This window comes from Corvus kubaryi, unplaced genomic scaffold (genome assembly GCF_017639235.1).
Source record: "Corvus kubaryi isolate FWS band 111438036 unplaced genomic scaffold, C.kubaryi_AGA036_p1.0 37392, whole genome shotgun sequence".
NCBI lineage: Eukaryota > Metazoa > Chordata > Aves > Passeriformes > Corvidae > Corvus > Corvus kubaryi.
In genome coordinates, this window is record NW_024581131.1 from 49,504 (window position 1) to 67,440 (window position 17,937).

A 17,937-nucleotide genomic window follows, 5' to 3' on the forward strand; every position below is an offset into this window, starting at 1 on the left:
TAATGCTCTCCAGATTTACACACTAATTACATGGCAAGTCTAAGAGTCCTTCTGTTAAACTTATAAACAGGAGAACAATACAAAGATTCCTTCCCAAGTGAGAGATTCAGACTGGGGAATCTGCCTGTTCTACAGGAGAGTCCTTCATTAAATTCTGGCAGGATAGAAGGAGATAAAGGAACTAATATTTGTAAAATTAAATAAAATGAAAATACAGAAGCTGAGTAACATGAGTTAAAAAAAAAGTTAGCCATTTCTTGGTCCTTATGAAAGTGACAGAATCAGAGAATGTAAGTATAATCTTTATGTCCTGTTTCAATGAACATAGAGTGCAAACAGGTACAGGATGTAATTTACAACAATAAATGGTGCACAACATCTGTAGTATAGTACATTATACTAGACTTCATCTTGGCAGGTGGCACTTAAATAGCCTTAGAAAATGACAGTATTCTATTACAAAATCTCAGCTAAAAATTTCCAGAAAGGAATGCATGACTCTTCAAGTAACATAATTGTTTTAATCTGAAAATGTCTTTAGGCCCTTCACCTCTCCCTTCCCCCACTGAAGAGGAAGAGACAAAGAACAGCTCTGATGTCATGCCCAGCATTCCTGATGTACTGCTGCGAAAACTGCGAGTGCACAAATCGCTTCCAGGAAGGTAAAAGCTCATTAGAAGGGGAAACACATCATTGAGGAGAGGGCACACCAATGGTTTCCAGTCAACTTCCTTATGGAGTTCCATTCATAGGGACACAAATTGTTGCATCTTAGAATGTGCAACACAGATTTTCTGAAAACTGGTCCTACAAGTAGATTTTTATACAGATTTTTCCACTCCTGGGTTCCAGGATTGCTGCTGCAGATAAGAACTCATACTGAAAATATTAATATTTCTCTCCCCCATAAAAATAATCAGGCCAGATGATGCTTTCCAATGGTAGAATTTGAGTGTGTAAGAAGTCTGCAATTTTTCTGCAGGTGACAACTTTTCAGGGAAATGGAGTTTATTCTGCAAATGTAGTTGAAGGACTCACTTGTGAATTCATTGATTTGGACTTTTCAAGACATTAAAACAATTCCAAACTTATTCAGCCAAAAATCATTCCTTCATTCACCCACATGGTTTTGTACCAAAACCACCAGAGCTTCAGTCATCTGAAGCAGCCAATAAGGGTTCTCTGTGCAGACTAAATAAATATTTAACATTTATTGTGAAGGAATTTTTATATACATTATTTTATATAAATGGATGCATGAGGTGGAGAACTTCTGAAAGACCATTGCTTGATTGTATTCAATACTGAAAAGTAGTGGAAAACTCATAAAACTCAAACATATATTTTGTTGTTGTTTTCAATTAAATATTAGAATAGCTTTGTTTTAAGAGACAAAACTCATAAACATGTGAATTTCTTGCTTTTATTTCTAGCTCCCCGCCGCTCACTGAAAAAGAAGTTGAGGTATGTTCTTAAGCTCATTGTTTCAGACATATTCTCCAATTTTAAGTGGTTATTTTAAGTCTAAGGGTGGTTATTATAATCCTCATTCTAATGGGGTGATTAATAATGGGGTGATTTTTTTCCCCCAAATATATTTATCATTAAAAAAACCCTATATTGCACTCCATCAAAATAACAATTTTGTGAAATATGAGCAATAGAAATTGTAAAATGACAGGATAGGAATAAGCAAAACGTTTATTTGTGTTTTTCATAATAAAATACTCATTCACTTTGGAAATAATTTTAATATACTTAAAGTAGTAAAAAAATTGAGATTAAATGAGACCAGAAACTAAATAATTTAAATTGCATTTTTATTGGACAATATGAGCTTTGGGGCAGTTTTATAATAATATCCTGCTGTTAGTTTACATAATTTTTACTTTCTCAGTTCAAGCCAATAATTTTGTTTGCAGGTTGCTCTTTAGCTTGCAGGCTTTGTTTCTTCTATTTTTTGTAATCACATACCAGTCAAGAAAAAGATCTTTATTTACAATGCTGCAGTCTACTGGAGCTGTTGGTGCCTTGTGCTTTGCAAGGTATTAATCCTAAGAAATAATGAGTCTGGTAGAGAAAGAAACGATCTTTAAAAGCAGGGTGCAAGAGAATAAAAATGTTAGCACTTAATCTTTTGCTGACTTCAGGGGTAGGCATTTATCCCTTATGTAAAACAATGCTCATGGTGAGCTCATCCCTGGGCTTCCTCTGCACAGACTATGTGTTTAAAAACCTTAGGGACCCTTGGAGGAAGTCCAGCTAGAAAACAGATCCATTGTGATTCTGATGCTTCTGGTAGGCTGCTTCCTTCATTATGTCTCTGCCCTACAGAGCTCCCAGAAAAACATGCAGGAAAAGGGGCAGCAATGCATTTATTTGCATTTTAGTGGAAGTAAATAGAAGTGATTTTTCAAAGAAAATTAATTTAAAAAATATTTCCAATTTTCTGTTTCAATACTTATTTAAGCAGCAAAATTTTTTAAACACATATCTTATTCATAAGTTGTTATTGAAAATTATATTACGGTGAGACTTATTGGAAAATGCCTTTTTTTAATCCAAACAGAATGTATTTGTACAACTCTCCTTGGCCTTTAGAAATGATAGTTATACATTGGAATCTAGAATTCACCAGGCAGAGAGGGAGAGAAATCTTACTGAAGAGAATGCTGAGAAGGAACTGGAAAACTTTAAAGCTGCCATTACGGTAAGGAAACAACGGGAATTCTTTTCCTGAGCTATAGTGTACATGAAAGTGCACACACATTGCAAATATGTTTGACTGTTGTAAATTCAGCTGCAAAGTTTCATTTTCTGCTGCTCAAACTCCTTGCCATGAGCTGCCTACTACTCTAAAAGAGAGAGGGCATATTCTGCCAGAGTGGGCTAGCATTGCTGGAAATGCCTAGAGGATGCTTCCCTGGAATTTGCTGTTCAGTCCTTGAAATAAGCCTGTGAATGCTAAGAGCATTCAAAACTGCAGTTTGAGCACTGATCCATCCTCTCCTGGGCAAGCCTTCTTTGGCAGTAAATTTGAGGTGTCCAGATACCAACATGTTCTGAAACCTGAGTCCTGAGATCTGTGACTTGAAAGGCCTCTTGACTGCAGATACTAGAAGGCACGATACGTGAAAGGAAACAGCAAGGAATACTTAAGGAATACATACAATCTCAAGAACAGGTTTTGGGCCTGAGTATGCTTTCCTTCCAGTTGTCCCTGCTGTTCCTTTACAGCAGTAGTTTTCAGTCTTTCCTGCCAGCTTTCTGTGGATTTTCTAACTGAAATGACTAAAATATTGCTAAAATGTGTCAACTTACATGCTGTGCATGTTTTCATGCATAAAGGGAGGGATGGTTAGACACAAGGCTGATAAATGAAATAGCTTCAGAGCCAGTGTTCATTATTTCAAGAAGGTGCTGCCATTCTTATGAGAAATAGTGGGGAGAGTATATGATTCTCCCATTTACTTTATCAAGCGCATCATCAGATAAGAAAATACACAATTGAAGAAAGATTGTGATCTTCACATCTTTTCACCTGGAATTCCAAATCTCCATTTTCAAATTAATTGTTTCTGGGAAACAAAACAAAAAGTTCTGAATATTTTGCTGATCTTCCCCCTGTTCCCTGTGTAAAAAGCAAGCTGAAACAGCCTATTAAATCTCAGGGTTTTCAGACTGAAAAAAGTCTGCTAAATTTGCCATGTATTTCTGTTAAGAATCTGTAGTTAGGCACCATGTTGCCAGGATGGGATGGATGTGATTAGGATTTTCTTCCTTTAAGCAGTTCACACGCCACAGTCCGGCTTTTGCAAGCGTTTTCACAAAATTTATAACAAAGTGGAAACGCCTTTCCTATGAAAGCTTTTGTTCTGGACAATGGAATAAACTAACAAGCAATTAAAAGCAGTGGTGGCTTCTGAAAAAACTCTATCATATTAGACCTAGACTTGTTCCAATCTCATTGAGAGCTTGTCTTCATTTCTGGAGGAGAGGCTCATGTTTTATGGCTCAATGACAGTTTTACCAGTCTTTCTGATTTTTTAAATCAGTCTTGTTATAATTTATGTGTTATTCAAAGTCCTAACTTCAAGAGAAAGCTGGTCTACATGAACTTCTGATTTGCTTGAGAAAATAAGCACGTTACAATTGCCAAGAAAAAAAGGAAAATCTGAAATTCTGTGCATGACTTTTCTTAAACATATTCCCTTATGCCTTTTTGCTCCTTGCAGTCAAATTTTGGTTGCAATTTATTATCAAAGTAGCTTTGCAATTCTTGAGACTATAATGTCTTATTTTCCAAATAAGTGAAGTATCATGGAACTGAAAGAACACGCATGGCCTTGATACCTTGTACACAGAGAATTAAAATGTCCTTTGCCCCTGAGCAATCATTTTTAAGTGCTAGTTGAAATGAATTTAGCATTTGTAGAGTTCATGGGAGGCAAGACGTGTTTCACTATAAATTTCAGAAGGGAAAATCTTGCAGCTGTGCTAAGCCCTCTCTAACTCCTCAAACTGTGTGCTGCAGTTTGCAGTGAAGGACAGGGCAGAGCACTCTGGTCCGTTTGTGGTGGCAGTGCTGGCATCCCTCGGGGGCTAATTTCTCCCTGTGGAGTTCTGCCTGGACATTTCTACCCCATTTTGGGGCTCTGGCCACTCCATTTGAACTAAAGACATGCTGATAAAGCTGCTGTATTTTTGCTTCAGTCTTCAGCTCACCTGTGGCACCACTATGAGCACAGGGAAGCCTACCAGAAGCTCCTGGAGGACATCGCAGTGCTGCGGCGTTTGGCTGCCAGACTTTCCAGCCGTGCCGAGATGGTTGGAGCCGTTCGCCAGGTGAGGGCATCCTGGTGTTTAACTGTATCCTGGATCCATGTGTTCACTCTTTTCCAGCCAGGGCTAGAGGTTACATTCACCCTCTGAGTTTTATTTGCCATTTTGACAGATTAAAGACATCTGTTGTAGTGTCAGGTAACACACTGGTGCAGCCTGGAAATAGAATTCCAACAGAAGAAGACTGCCCATTAAGCTATCCAACATCTGTACAATGGGAGCACATATTTTATTCAGAACTACAGCTGCAGCACAAGAAACTAATTTCAAATGAGTGCAGCACAAACAAGAAAACTTTTCTGGGTCAAAAATCTCATCTAATTCAGTCACCTGCCTTTGGCAATAGATCAGTCAATTACAAAGACTATGAGAACAAAGTGAGTATAAATCTGAACACAGCAATACCCTCCCAGATTCAACAATGTTCCCTCTGCCTTCTAAAGTAACCAGATTGATGCCAGTGACTAAGACCTTTGAGGGTTTGAAAACAAATGTGGCTCACCACATAACTAATCAGACAGGCACACAGGCAGGGTGTATGGGTATATGACTAAATAAATTATGATATTCTGTGAAATATGTATGAATGCGCATTTTTTTCTAACTACTTTAGGAATTTTCAGTCATGGAGGCACCAATACTTCTTGAAGAACAACTATTCCAGATTTAGCCTTGTCAAGGACCATACATATAGAAGCAAATGATGTGTTGGAGATGTGTAGAGGTTACCTGGATATTTCCTTCTTTTCTTCCTTAGGAGAAGCGTATGTCAAAGGCAACAGAAGTAATGATGCAGTACGTGGAAAATCTGAAAAGGACATATGAAAAGGATCATGCTGAATTAATGGAGTTCAAGAAACTTGCCAATCAGAATTCTAGCAGAAGCTATGGTGCATCTGGTAAGGAAAAATAAAAATTTAAGGGTTTGTCTTGCCTCTAATTCAGAAAGATGTTGGTGCTATTAATGATTAAAAGTAAAGTATTGTGAAACCTGTTCATGAAGCTCTGATCTACAGAAGCAGATCTTAAAAAGTTACAGAAATAAGTTAAAATGTTTCATATGAGCCATACTTAATGCTATAATACAGTAATTTGAAATCACTACCACTTCCCAAATTCTGAAGAGATCCAGTCATATTTTCTCGTGGCCTCTTGCACATCTATGTACCCTGCACAATTTTATTGCAACTACCTTTTAGGTCCAGATGATGGCAAATTCATTATTAAAAACATTTTTTCTTTTTGCAACGTTTTCTTGCCTTTGCTGTAAACTAAAATATGAGGATTTTCCTTTGCAAGTACTTGTATATGGAGGCCAATAGTGGGCTTTTTGCCTGATTCAGTGAAAATAGTAATGATTTGATTTTTTGGAATTATTTCAAATTTCTTGTGCAAAACCCACTCACCCTTCAACAGTCCCATTTGGCTGTGTGCAAATCGGAAGGAGAATGGAGACTGACTGTGGATTATCGTGCCTTGAATGAAGTGACTCCACCGCTGAGCTCTGCTGTGCCGGACATGTTGGAGCTCCAGCACGAGCTGGAGTCCAAGGCAGCGAAGTGGTATGCCACTATTGACATTGCCAATGCCTTCTTCTCCATTCCTCTGGCAGCAGAGTGCAGGACAAGGTGTAATTGAGAAGAGAACTGTCACCCCAGGACAAGGTGTAACTGAGAAGAGGACTGTATGACAAATAAATACATGGTCACTACAGACCTTGTATAAATACAGTGCATCTGAGTTTGAAATACAAGCAGGGGCCTATTAATATTATTTAGAGATACTGATATAGTCTAAGACTGTTCTTTATCTTTGTTTCTATGCAGAAGATGGGGTTCCTCGTTCATCTAGATCCATGTCTCTCACTGTTGGAAAGGTATTTCTATGATATAAAGAAAATGAACGTTTTATGTAGTGAAATTTCTTTGTCTACATACACTCAGTTCTTAAGGCTGTGCTCAAAACTGTCCTGGTAAATTCTCAGTATTGTTCATGCAGTTTAGTGCATATGCTTTGCAATTTTGGATACATGATTTAGTACGACTTTGTGCAATAATAGAGCCTGATGTGAAACTCCAGCGTTTTATTTCTGCAAAACTTCTGAGTGTTGGAGATCAAGTCTATCGCAAAACTTGCTAAAACAACCAGTGATTTGGGAGGCATGAGTCCCAGTATGACCATGATGAAATTTGGTGATCGTGGGCATTATACTCAATCTACTGTTTCTTTCCATATTTTTATTTGTTTGGGTTGTAGTTCTTCAGGTTTAGTTTATTCCTGCCACCTCTGAGTGTTGGATATAAAGAATTACAGCACAGAGCATGCTGAGGGCAAGACAGGGTTTCAGAATAAGAACCCCATAAGTTGAAGCAGAGGTCTCAAAAAAATACTAAATTTAAGTTTAAGGGACAAGTCTAAATAATAAACAGGAGGGGAAAAAAACCCCAAACACTAGAATGGACTGCCTACCATGCCTGCAGACTTCCCTATGTAGTTTTTCAGAAGCACATTAAGTAAAACCGTCATTAATGAATAGGTATGGTTGGTTTCATCTAGAACCAGGATCATGGAGTGACTCCTAAGTATTCACTCAACCTGTGTTTAACTCCTTTCCTGTAAAGTTGTCTAGAGCAGAATCTTAGAAGTGTTTGGATATATACTAAAACAAAGCTGTTACATGCTGTAAGTGTTTTGATGTTTTTATTCAGTTGGAAGCATAGATTTTATATAGATTTTATGGGATGAAGCATTTGGCTACTTACCAAACGACAGCAAAAATTTACATAATCTGTACTTGAGCTGGAATATATTGTTACAGTTAGCATGTGTTTGTCATAGAAAGAATTTTTATGGTCTTTGGGAAATATAAGCAGTGTTGCATGATGCTATCTAACAACTCAGGGGTGGGGGAGAGGGGGCTGCTCTTTTGTGGAAGGAATGGATGTTTTTTGTTCAGCAAATTATAATTAGTAGGGTTACATGTAATTAATATATCATAGTGGCTACAGCATATCATAATGGGTACACAGCAAGACAAGAGTTTCATGTGTGACTTCATTATTTTCCAGTCATTGTGACACTAGCACAGTAGTATCATTATGCATCTGCATTAACCAAAGATAAAGGCCTATGATAAGAGCTGACAGTATAAACTCAGAACATTTCTGTTGTGTGATTTACACTGCTGGGCTTTCAATATGGAGGGAAAAGAGCAGCATCCCTGTGCCACACCTCCTTTCACATTAAGCACTTGCCATACCAGACAATATGAGAGGAATTTCTGTGGAAAACTGCAGCCTAACAGCCTTTTATCTTACTTTAGCTCCCAACTCTCTTTTTCCCAAGGACCTACATGTTTGCCCCACAGATTAATCCACAGAGTTTTTCTTCAGTCTGTCTTGTTGTATGATAGAATAAAAGAATTGTTGTTTCTCCCAGAATATGCCCAGGAGAAGAGTCAGTGTTGCAGTCGTTCCTAAGTTTAACTCCTTGAACATTCCTGGTCAGTCACCAACAGCTTCACCTATACCTTCAATGCCATCCCTGGTAAGTAAACCCCCCATTTTAAAGACACCAGGTTTTGTCTAAACCACTTTTCCATAGGGCCAAGCCGTAGTTACTAAAAAATGGAAGCCTTTTCATTGGTTTAACTCGTTTTGACTCCATCCTAGTAAAGGGGATGGACAGAGGTCATTCCTATTGTGTAAGGGACATGTGCCTTCACAATCTATCTTAGTAAATTATTCTTTTGGAAACAGCTGAATAGGGCAGGCTGCTGATTCAGAGGCATTACACATTAGTGAGGCAATATGCCTTTTGATCTAAAGTAACATACAAGAAAAAAGTTGTGAAAATAGTTGTCCACGGAAGAAGAGAAATTTTAACTAGAAGCCGCAGAACATGGCTGGACTGCTGCTCTTCATTGCCAAAAGTTCACTGAACATAAATAAATGTAATTAATGTACAGAAATGTATGTGGTACAAATTTAGAGGTTCTGTGATGATCTGGGATCACTGGAGCTATCAGCCTCTGTGTTGAATTTTTGTTTGTAAAACTTTAATAAATTAAATGAGACTCTAACCTGAACATAATAAATCCATACAAATGTTTTTTGGAGAAAAGCTGCAAGGCATACTCACTGTTCAGAGATGAGTTAAGATGGAACATAACCTTAAAGTTATGCAGTTTCCTGTTAAAAATATAGGGTTATTTAAATGAGGGTTTTGCTGAGAAGCTAAATCAATTTTACTTGTAAGAAAAGCATCTGTTTGTGCAATTTATTTATTATGTACTCAGAGTTAATTGTTTCAGGAACCAGGTGTGTTTGTTTGCCATGGTTTATTATGAATTATTTTTGTTTAAAATTTGCCATTGAAAACTCAGCTAAAAAATTAATGTTCTTAGCATAATAGGAGAGGAGCAATAGGATAATTTTACTGTTCAGTGATCAATATGTGAAGGAGAAAGAATTTTCTGGGGAAAAATAAACAGGCCAGAAGGGAATGTCAGAGAAAATTCTTAGTGTGCAAGTCCATTGTTCCCTGTAGTTAATGGGAGCAATGTGGAAGCACCATATTAAAGATACTTTGCTCATGAGTGTGAGAAAGAAACCTAACAGCACACTGCCTTTGTCCTTTTATTGAACACTCATTTGAAATTAATTAATGAATTTTAATTGTTATTTAACTATTTAGTCATTAATGTTAACTAATTAATGAATGTAACATTTATTGCTGTGTTTTACTTGCAGTCTGAATCACCCAGTAATGGAAGGAGCAACCTGACATCCACTCCTGCTCTGCCAGCACTTCTAGAAAAGTGAGTTTTGCCTAGGTCATCTCATTACCTATTAAATGCTAATACTAAATGATAACTTAAAGCATCATATTTTTTCAAATACTGTGATATTACTACTCTTCATTATAATGCTTTAAACATGTAAATTAAAGGTTTTAGACTGTGTAGATCACTACAGAATATTGAATTTCATTTATTTTAAATTAGTGCTGAGGCAGGGCAAAATTTATCTGATGTCTTTGTTTTACCTCTGTGCTTTACTAAGAATGTAAGTATGCAACAACTGGGAAAACAAAAATGGTGAACTACAGCACTGGTTTCTACTATTCAAAAGAACTCTGCAAGATCTAGACCATCTTTTGAAACTGGACAGAAATTCTGTGAGAAAAAACAACAACCAAAAAAATCTTATCAATATTTGCATCTAAGAAAACAAATCATGGTACCAAGTAACAGAGGCAGAACTTGAAATTCAAGTTTGAGCATAAGTGTGTGTACATGGGCCAGATGGTCTAATAGTGTAGAATTACCTAGTCCAACACAGTTTTGTATGTGTAAGCACTTCAAGCTTATAGTCATGGTTTATTTAAAGTCCAAGTGAAAATAATGTCTACTGTTAATATGACTTTGTGAGAGAAAATCCATTACCCACAGACGGTGTCAATCAGGTTGAAATATTCAGCCATCAATTGTAGTGCCAGAAAAATAAGGCCTGAAAAAAGAGTGAGATTTCAGAAGTTGAAATGGGATCCACTGTTGAGCTTATTAAACCTTGAGTTTCATAGATCTGCTAAGTTATGTCTCAATCACTTAGACTCTCTGTCCCAGATCAAATAAATAACAAGAGAGCACTGCAGGAAGAGAGCAATATAAAACAGCTTATCTTGAGGCTAAATGCTCAAAACTTTTACTTGAGAAAAGTTCTAGTGAGAAAAGTGAGGTATGTGTATTTTTTTTAACATGTGCATCAGTTCAACAGATAAAGTCAGCAGAGGAGAATAATTAAAAGGCAAATAAAACCAATGTTTTGTTGAATTAGTATTTGGTATTATTTCTATTATGTTCCTCTTATGTAGTAGATTACAATTTCTAAGATGAATTTTAGAAAGTTGAGGGAAATGTTTTCATGAATAGCAAATAAATGTCATGGATGAGCCTGGAAACAAAGGCTCTCTTTTTTTATTTTTAAAAGAAGAATAAAAATGCAAGTTTTCTTACCTTAGAAACATAATAATTACTGTTCTTAAATCACAACGTCCTGAAACTAATATTTTTCTTGGTGTTTAATTTTTTTTCTTTTGAAAGACATTTCATTTCTCTGATGTACATTAAAAAAGACAAATCACGACTCATGAAATTGAAGTATACTCCAAACACAACAGATTTCTGTGATGTTATTTTCTATTTGTCTGCTTCTTTTGTCTTGGCAGTGGAAAGTCAAATGGAGAGCCTGACTGTGAAACCTCAGCTTCTGTGGTGACACAGAGTGGGTTGGAAGAGATCAGTCCTGAAATGAAAGCCAAGATAGAAGAGGAAGCATATAACAAGGGGTGGGAATATTTTTTGTGAACTAGATCTGTAAATATGTGCTACCAGAGGAGGACATATGTTTTTAAAATTTAATTTTAAATACAGTAGTCATGTTGTTGGTGTCACAAAGTGCTTTACAGCATGTTTTGGGGCAATTAACAACTTTGGGATCTGTTTCTGAATGTCAAGCAAAGAATTTTGTATTATGTGAAGAGTGAGACAGAAATTTTGATCCTCTCCTGCAGAATCCAACATGCCATCTGTCTTTAGGATTGATTTGCATTTATTCTCCAGGGGAAAAAAGTATCTAGAGGATATTGAAAATGATGGAAAATTATAGAGAAATATTTACTGACTCCTTTACAATAGACAGAAGTTGTTCTCTGCTGAGGACTACAACCTCTTTTTCTTGTTCAAAATGATAAATTTGGCCTTAGCTGTAGTATAATACTCTGTTAGGGAAGGGTGGCTGTCTGTGTGCCTTACTCGTGGTCTTCAGCTAATTTTTACTCTTGTTTGAGTGCTGCAACACTCCTACTTGTGTTTTATTACATATAACAAAACATACAGCTAATTTTTCATTAAATAAGATCATGCTTTTACAACATCTGAGACTAAGAAATAAACGTTTTGTCTGATAAAGATATCAGGAAGCCTTGAAGAAAACCAAAGAACTTCAGGAACTGAAGGAAGAAGATGAAGAGACACCCAAAGAAAGTCATGATGAACATGAAGAAAGTGAAAATGAAGATGAGATAAAAAATCTGAAAAGCAGGTGAGGCAGTGGTGTAATATATCCATAAAAGAGGGCCCACTTTTTCTCTTTGTGGTACCCAACCAAATGTTTTATACTCTTATTTTGGCATGTTTTCCTCCAGTCTAGGGAAGCATATTTGAAATAGCAGTATTTACACAGAAGGGCATATTCTGTGACAAAGTAATTGCAAAATGCAAAACTTTTGATTTTGATATTTCAGCTAAAGCTGTACGCTGACATCAAGATGCTTCATCTTGATGGGGTTTGCTTCTGCTTTGAGGTAAAAGAATGCTCCATAAAAGTTCTTTAGATGCCAAAAGGCATCTCCCTGTGGATATGCAGTGTCTCATGAAGGTTGTAATTCAGGAATCTGACTGTGTGCCATGTGTCATTGCTGTCACTAGAGTGACATTGCATCCATCTGTACCCACTGCTCTCTGTCTGTACAATGCAGAGGAACTGAATGCTGGCCAAAGCAAGTAATATGTCCAATCCCAGGTTAAGGCAGGGATCTTTACTTGATCCAGAAGAATTCATCTCCATTCCATAACCATTATAGCTATAAACAGCTGTTGATTTGAGATTTCAGCCACGTTCAGAGAGCAGCCATCTCATTAGTCATGGAAAGATCATTATTGGAAAGAAATGTTTACCACATATTCCAATGTTGAATTTAGTTGCTCAAGCTACGAACAGTGCAGAATTTTGCATGATATCCAGCTCTGAGATTTGCCAGCTGACAGGTGGGAGAAATAGGAGTCATGTTTACAGTCTCCAGCTGTCTCACAAATATTTCTCATATAGACTAGTTGGAGTTGGAATATCTGAGTGTACAGCTCTTCATAAAGGAACTTTACAATTTGATTCTTCTTTGACAAGGTATTTGTATTGGGGAAAAAAGATGGTGTACCACCTATGACACCTTTCCAATTGAAAAGCTTAAGATAATAAATTTGCATCTGATTAATGTATAACATTTTTCTTTTCATTTTACAGCAGACTTGAAGTTGTCGTTAATTATTTATATATCCTGTACCCCAAACTGTGCAAACACTGGAATGTGTTGTGGCTTGTAGTGGCTGCAATAGTCATTTTTGCTGTGGTGTTGGGAATCTACCATTCCTACAACTCCTGCGATGAAAAGTCAGAGGCACCTGAAGGGAAGGCCAGCTGTTCTGCGGCCCATCAGTATTCCTGGTGGAACTCAGGATTCCGACAGGAGCAACGAACGGAATAATAAAGGAGCAACCACGCCCTTACGGTCCCTGAGCAAGTTTGTGTAGTAGAGCACCGTTGTTAAAGGTAGTGCTTAGTCATCCCTATGGCTGTTACACGTGATCCCTTAAGTGAGTTACTCTCCACCACCAGGTTTGGGATACATGGTGAGCATACCTTGCCAGGAAGCCATTCTGATAAATACTCCTGTCTGTCCTCTTATTGTAAAGGATTCGTACAAATAATGTAGTGTTGAATCATGGTAAGGTTGTGGCAGTAATCAGCAACAAGCAAGACATTTAAAAGAACAATTTGCACAGGACATTGACATTTTGAAGACCATCATAAAACCTGCATTTGCAGTTAGTGCTTTACTTTGTATTTCCTGAATTTATTGTTGATTGTTGAAGCACTAATTGCATTTAAGTCCTTTGGGTTTTAAGAGGCTAATTAATTTCCTTATTCATTATTATTGGGTAGAAATAGAAACTCTTCCATGGAAGAATATAATTATATTCTAAGACCAAATTCCTTGCTGCTAAAATAATTTTATAAGAGGAATTATCTATATGATTATTTAAATGGAATGCTAAGTACATGCATAAATATGGTTTATGATATACTTTAAGAATGGGACCACCACCTTTTTTAAAACGGGATACTCAACAGAACCTAAAATGGACTCCAGGTGGCACAGTTGATATCATCCAATAAGTCTGGGAATGTCTGATATATAAAAATTTGCAAAAAATTTACCTATGCTACTCAGAGTCATTGGTGGTTACAGCCAAAAGTGGTAGCTGCCTGGAAGAGTCCATGTGCTGCCCAAGCCCAAAATACAACAGTCTTGGACATGGGAAGCAATCTTCAATTCTTTATTGAAAGAAGAAAAAAGAAAACAAAAGCTCTTCAAACCTCTGTATAGAGGTGATCCCACGAAATGGACTCTGCCCTACTGCTAACACTGGAAATAGGTGTTGTTTGAGATCTGCAGCAGGAGCACAGTTCTGAGAACAGCCAGAACCCAACCAGTGCCTACAGGGATCCGGCCATGGAAGCAGTGAGGGCTTAGGAGAGCTCACTGCAGGTTTTCAGTAGTTCATTTTCAGAATCTGATGCCAAGACCAAAACTGATCTGATACACTTCCAAAGCTGAACTACCACCTCAGGATAGATCAGTCTTTTGCCCAGATTTTTTGCCAGTTCTGCCAGTTTGGCAGTTGTGAGTTCTTAAACAAGAATGTGAATGTCACTGCAGGTGTGCCATTTGTACCCGCTGAGTGTCACTTCTGAGTGAAGGTGAACCATGTTTGTTTTTCCATAGCTACAGCCACAATAGCAAACCCAGTGTGACACTTGATTGCATTCCTGTCCTGCATTCTCCTGGCATTTTCTGATTGAGAAATGAGTCTGTTTTCCAGCTGAAGGATAAGAGTGTTATGAAGTACTGTAATTTCAGTTCTGATGCAGTCAATATTGTCCTGACTTCTTTTGGTGGAAACACTGAACCTCAAGCTAACTGTCAAAGAAAACAGGCTTCTAACTCAGTCAGAAATTTAATTCACGTACCTGGCACTAGTACCAAGTATCCTGCTGGTGAATCTTCGTTGGCCACATGTTTCTTAGGAGACATTTATATGGAGAAAGAAAAAAAAAATTTTAAAAAGAGCAGACCACTAACACCTTTATTTGGTTTTTTTTTTCTTTTGGGTGTGGGGAAGGGAGTCTCTACCCAATTTTTGTTTTAAAGTATATATTATTGAGGATTAGTGTGCTTAAGGAAGTTTAAAAAGGATAACGGGGAAGTGTGATTTGGTCTTAAATTGCAATTGGTAAAGAATAAGACAGGAGAAGGTTTCTTGCAAACTACTTGGAATCTGTTTGGTCAGTTAGAATTTCTGACTGTGAAGAACTACTGTGATATTTCATGTACTTTCAGTATTTAAAGAAACCTGTCAGTTGTTTCTTGAATACTTCTTTACTACAATTAGCTTCTTTAACTTAATATTCTTTACAAATAGCATTGATAACTTAATAATAAGACAATAAAGATTGAAGGTAAATAGTCCTAATCAGATTTCTCTATGTCAAGAATATGGCACGTATTTATGTGATGGTGGAAATGTTGGGCTGCACTGAAGAAAAAAAATTAACAGTGCCTGTAATTGAATTAATTTGCTTTTATTTTCATCTGCACTGTTGTGAGTCCAACAGCTTATTTTAAGTACACATATAAAGTTATTGATATCAACATGACCCTCTAATTGCTTAATGTTAAGCATGTGAAGAGGTTTTATTGGTCAGTGGGTGAATCTCCATCCTCTCTTGAAATTCAGCACACTGGCTTTTTGTGGAATTAGTGCGCAAGGGACAAGTCCTGTAAGTAGTTGTACTGATTTGAACTGAATTACTTGCATGTCTGATGTAAGCATAATTTAGCCCCAAATGAACTGAAAGAGGCAAGAGATTTTAATGGGGGTGCAAAAATGAAGATAAAGTTTATTTTAAAAAATTGTTCTTTTTATAACTACTTTGAGCAAACTGCCCACAAAAAATAACAAATCACAATGACTAACAGCACACTAAATAGCTATGCTTGTATTTTTCAGTTATTTAATTAAAACACCTTTTGTTTAATAGGAAACTAGATTAAGCTCAAAAACTATTCTAAATACAATTTTATCTATTGGATATTAGTTTGCTTTATCTGGAAAAAAAGTCAAACAACCTCTTCTGTGTTCAAAGATCACATCAGATAACAAGAAACAGACCTATTATTTATGCTATTAACACTGAAATAGTTTTCTTGAGGTGCAATATTTATTTTTATGCTTTAACATGACACATTTATGGTTTCTCCTGCACAGCACAAATGTTTCTAGCAAAAGGAACTTCAAAAGGGCACTATTTTTGTGTATCATATTTAAATTTGTAATATTGTAAGATTTTGCACAAGTGTGCTGGTATTGCACTGTATAGTATCACATACTTGAGTTTTGAAATAAAATTATGGTTTCAAAGTGCTCAGTGTTTTTACCTTAAAGATTTGGGGTGGTCTGTCTGCATATTGATGGCCATGTCCTCATGAAGTAAGTCCTCCCTTGTCTACACTGTTACACGTTCCAAGGATCTTGCTCTTAGTCTTCCAGTTCTTCAGGAAAATGGTCCAGAAGAACAGAGCAAACTCTGTCAATGGAGAAAGTGTTTGTAAGCAGGGTCACCCCAGCCATGCCCTAGAAACCAGCTGAGAGAGGAAGCTGAAATATCATGCAAAGAGTTGAGCTCCTGCTTCAGAGGGAGGCCGCGTGTCACGCAGGAGGCTGAACATGGGAAGCCACAAGGGAAATCTGTAAGCAAAGGATTCTGGGCAAAAGGTTAGGAGTCTTTATTTGCTTCGTGTCCTTGTAGACTTGGGAGGTCTGGGAAGCCTGGGTCTTGTGGGGAGCAGTCTTGCCAGAACAGCAGGTAGGAGTCAATGCTCAGCTTCTGAATCTCCGATGGTCGCTGTCAGGGGACAGACTCTGGGACATCAACAACCTGGAAAGGAATTACTGTTTCCATGAAAAAACCCTGATATTTGTATTTTCTATGTGATTTTTTATTATTATTATTTGTTTTCTCTACTGTTGTTCAAGTTTCAAGGTTCCTTTTGAAATGATTGTAGAGAACAGTTACGTGTGTTCTGCCTTATCAAAAGTTTTCTGTTTAGCAACCCTCATCAGCATTTTAAAACATGCTGACATAAAAGGCTGGGAATTCTTAATATAGGTTACAATAAGTATTTAGGTCAAAGACTAGTTAATCATTCAGTATAGGTCTGCTTTTTTTACCACAGTAATTATGAAGAAGACACACCAAAAGGGTAAAGACCTTTTGTACTGTTACAGTCCAGATAAGTGATCTTCTACACAGTTTTGGAACAGCTGAGCTACAAAAAGGAAGAAATAGACAAAAAACAAAGTTATTTCAGTCTCGCTTTGTCATTCTAAAATTCTTTTCTCCCTCTCCTAATCTGTAAGACCTTGTGAGAGAGCTTATATTATTGTTTGGTGTTGCGAAGGTGTTTATCTCATTTTTACAGCTAAAAATCCTACTAAGCATCAAGAGTTTGACTAAAGGAACTTTGCCACAGTGAGGATAGTAGGCACAAAGTGTTAAGACCCGGCAGGACAATTAGCATGCAATTTTAAAATGTCAGAAACCCTATTAATTAGTTTTCATGGCAGGAAACACTTAGCAGTTCAAGGTAAGCATTTTCAATGACAAGATTTTGTTTAATGTTCTCAGTATTTTACAGCCACAGTCTATAGTCCATGAGAGCTACAGAATAACTATTTGTTTCAGCTTCTACCTTGTAAATGCAAGTGAATCCTCTTAAAACCTCCTTCAAGTGAGAGCTCAGTCTGATGACAGTATCTGACATTGCCATGGCTTTGTAGGGGCAGGTAAGTACAGCACAATAAGGGAGGGAATAGAAACTGGAGCTAAAAATTTGTCTAAAGATCTCAACAAGTTTTACCAAGTTCTGTTCCAAACCACAGCCCAACCACAATCCAATTTTCATTTTATCATTGCTAATGGAGACATGATTTCACTGACCCCCAGCATTCTCCTCAGGCCTTGTAGGTGCCTGTCTTACAGAACACCATCTAATAACTGTGTTACATGCTGCTGCAGGAGATGTGCCTGTGCCCAGTTAACAGTTAATGCTATCTCATATCTTAATTGGTGACTTTCTAAATGCAAACCAGTTTAAAGAGGTAGCTACTGCTACACTTGTGTTTACAGGACTCCG

At 37.1% G+C, this 17,937-nt stretch overlaps 1 protein-coding gene across 13 annotated transcripts in view; it reads left to right on the forward strand.

Moving 5' to 3' along the window:
* Positions 1 to 16,165, forward strand: part of IRAG1 (inositol 1,4,5-triphosphate receptor associated 1) — a 61,419-nt gene extending 45,254 nt beyond the window's left edge. For 12 of the 13 annotated variants that reach the window (XM_042038494.1, XM_042038493.1, XM_042038504.1 and 9 more), the window contains 11 exons: positions 542 to 662; positions 1,434 to 1,464; positions 2,570 to 2,710; positions 4,714 to 4,845; positions 5,600 to 5,741; positions 6,669 to 6,718; positions 8,281 to 8,388; positions 9,594 to 9,661; positions 11,071 to 11,190; positions 11,814 to 11,945; positions 12,924 to 16,165. In XM_042038494.1, the coding sequence (XP_041894428.1) occupies positions 542 to 662; positions 1,434 to 1,464; positions 2,570 to 2,710; positions 4,714 to 4,845; positions 5,600 to 5,741; positions 6,669 to 6,718; positions 8,281 to 8,388; positions 9,594 to 9,661; positions 11,071 to 11,190; positions 11,814 to 11,945; positions 12,924 to 13,164 (1,286 nt within the window). In that variant the 3' untranslated portion in view covers positions 13,165 to 16,165. The remainder of the gene's footprint in view (positions 1 to 541; positions 663 to 1,433; positions 1,465 to 2,569; positions 2,711 to 4,713; positions 4,846 to 5,599; positions 5,742 to 6,668; positions 6,719 to 8,280; positions 8,389 to 9,593; positions 9,662 to 11,070; positions 11,191 to 11,813; positions 11,946 to 12,923) is intronic. The other variant, XM_042038492.1, reaches the window with a different exon arrangement.
* The last annotated feature ends 1,772 nt before the right edge of the window (positions 16,166 to 17,937 follow it).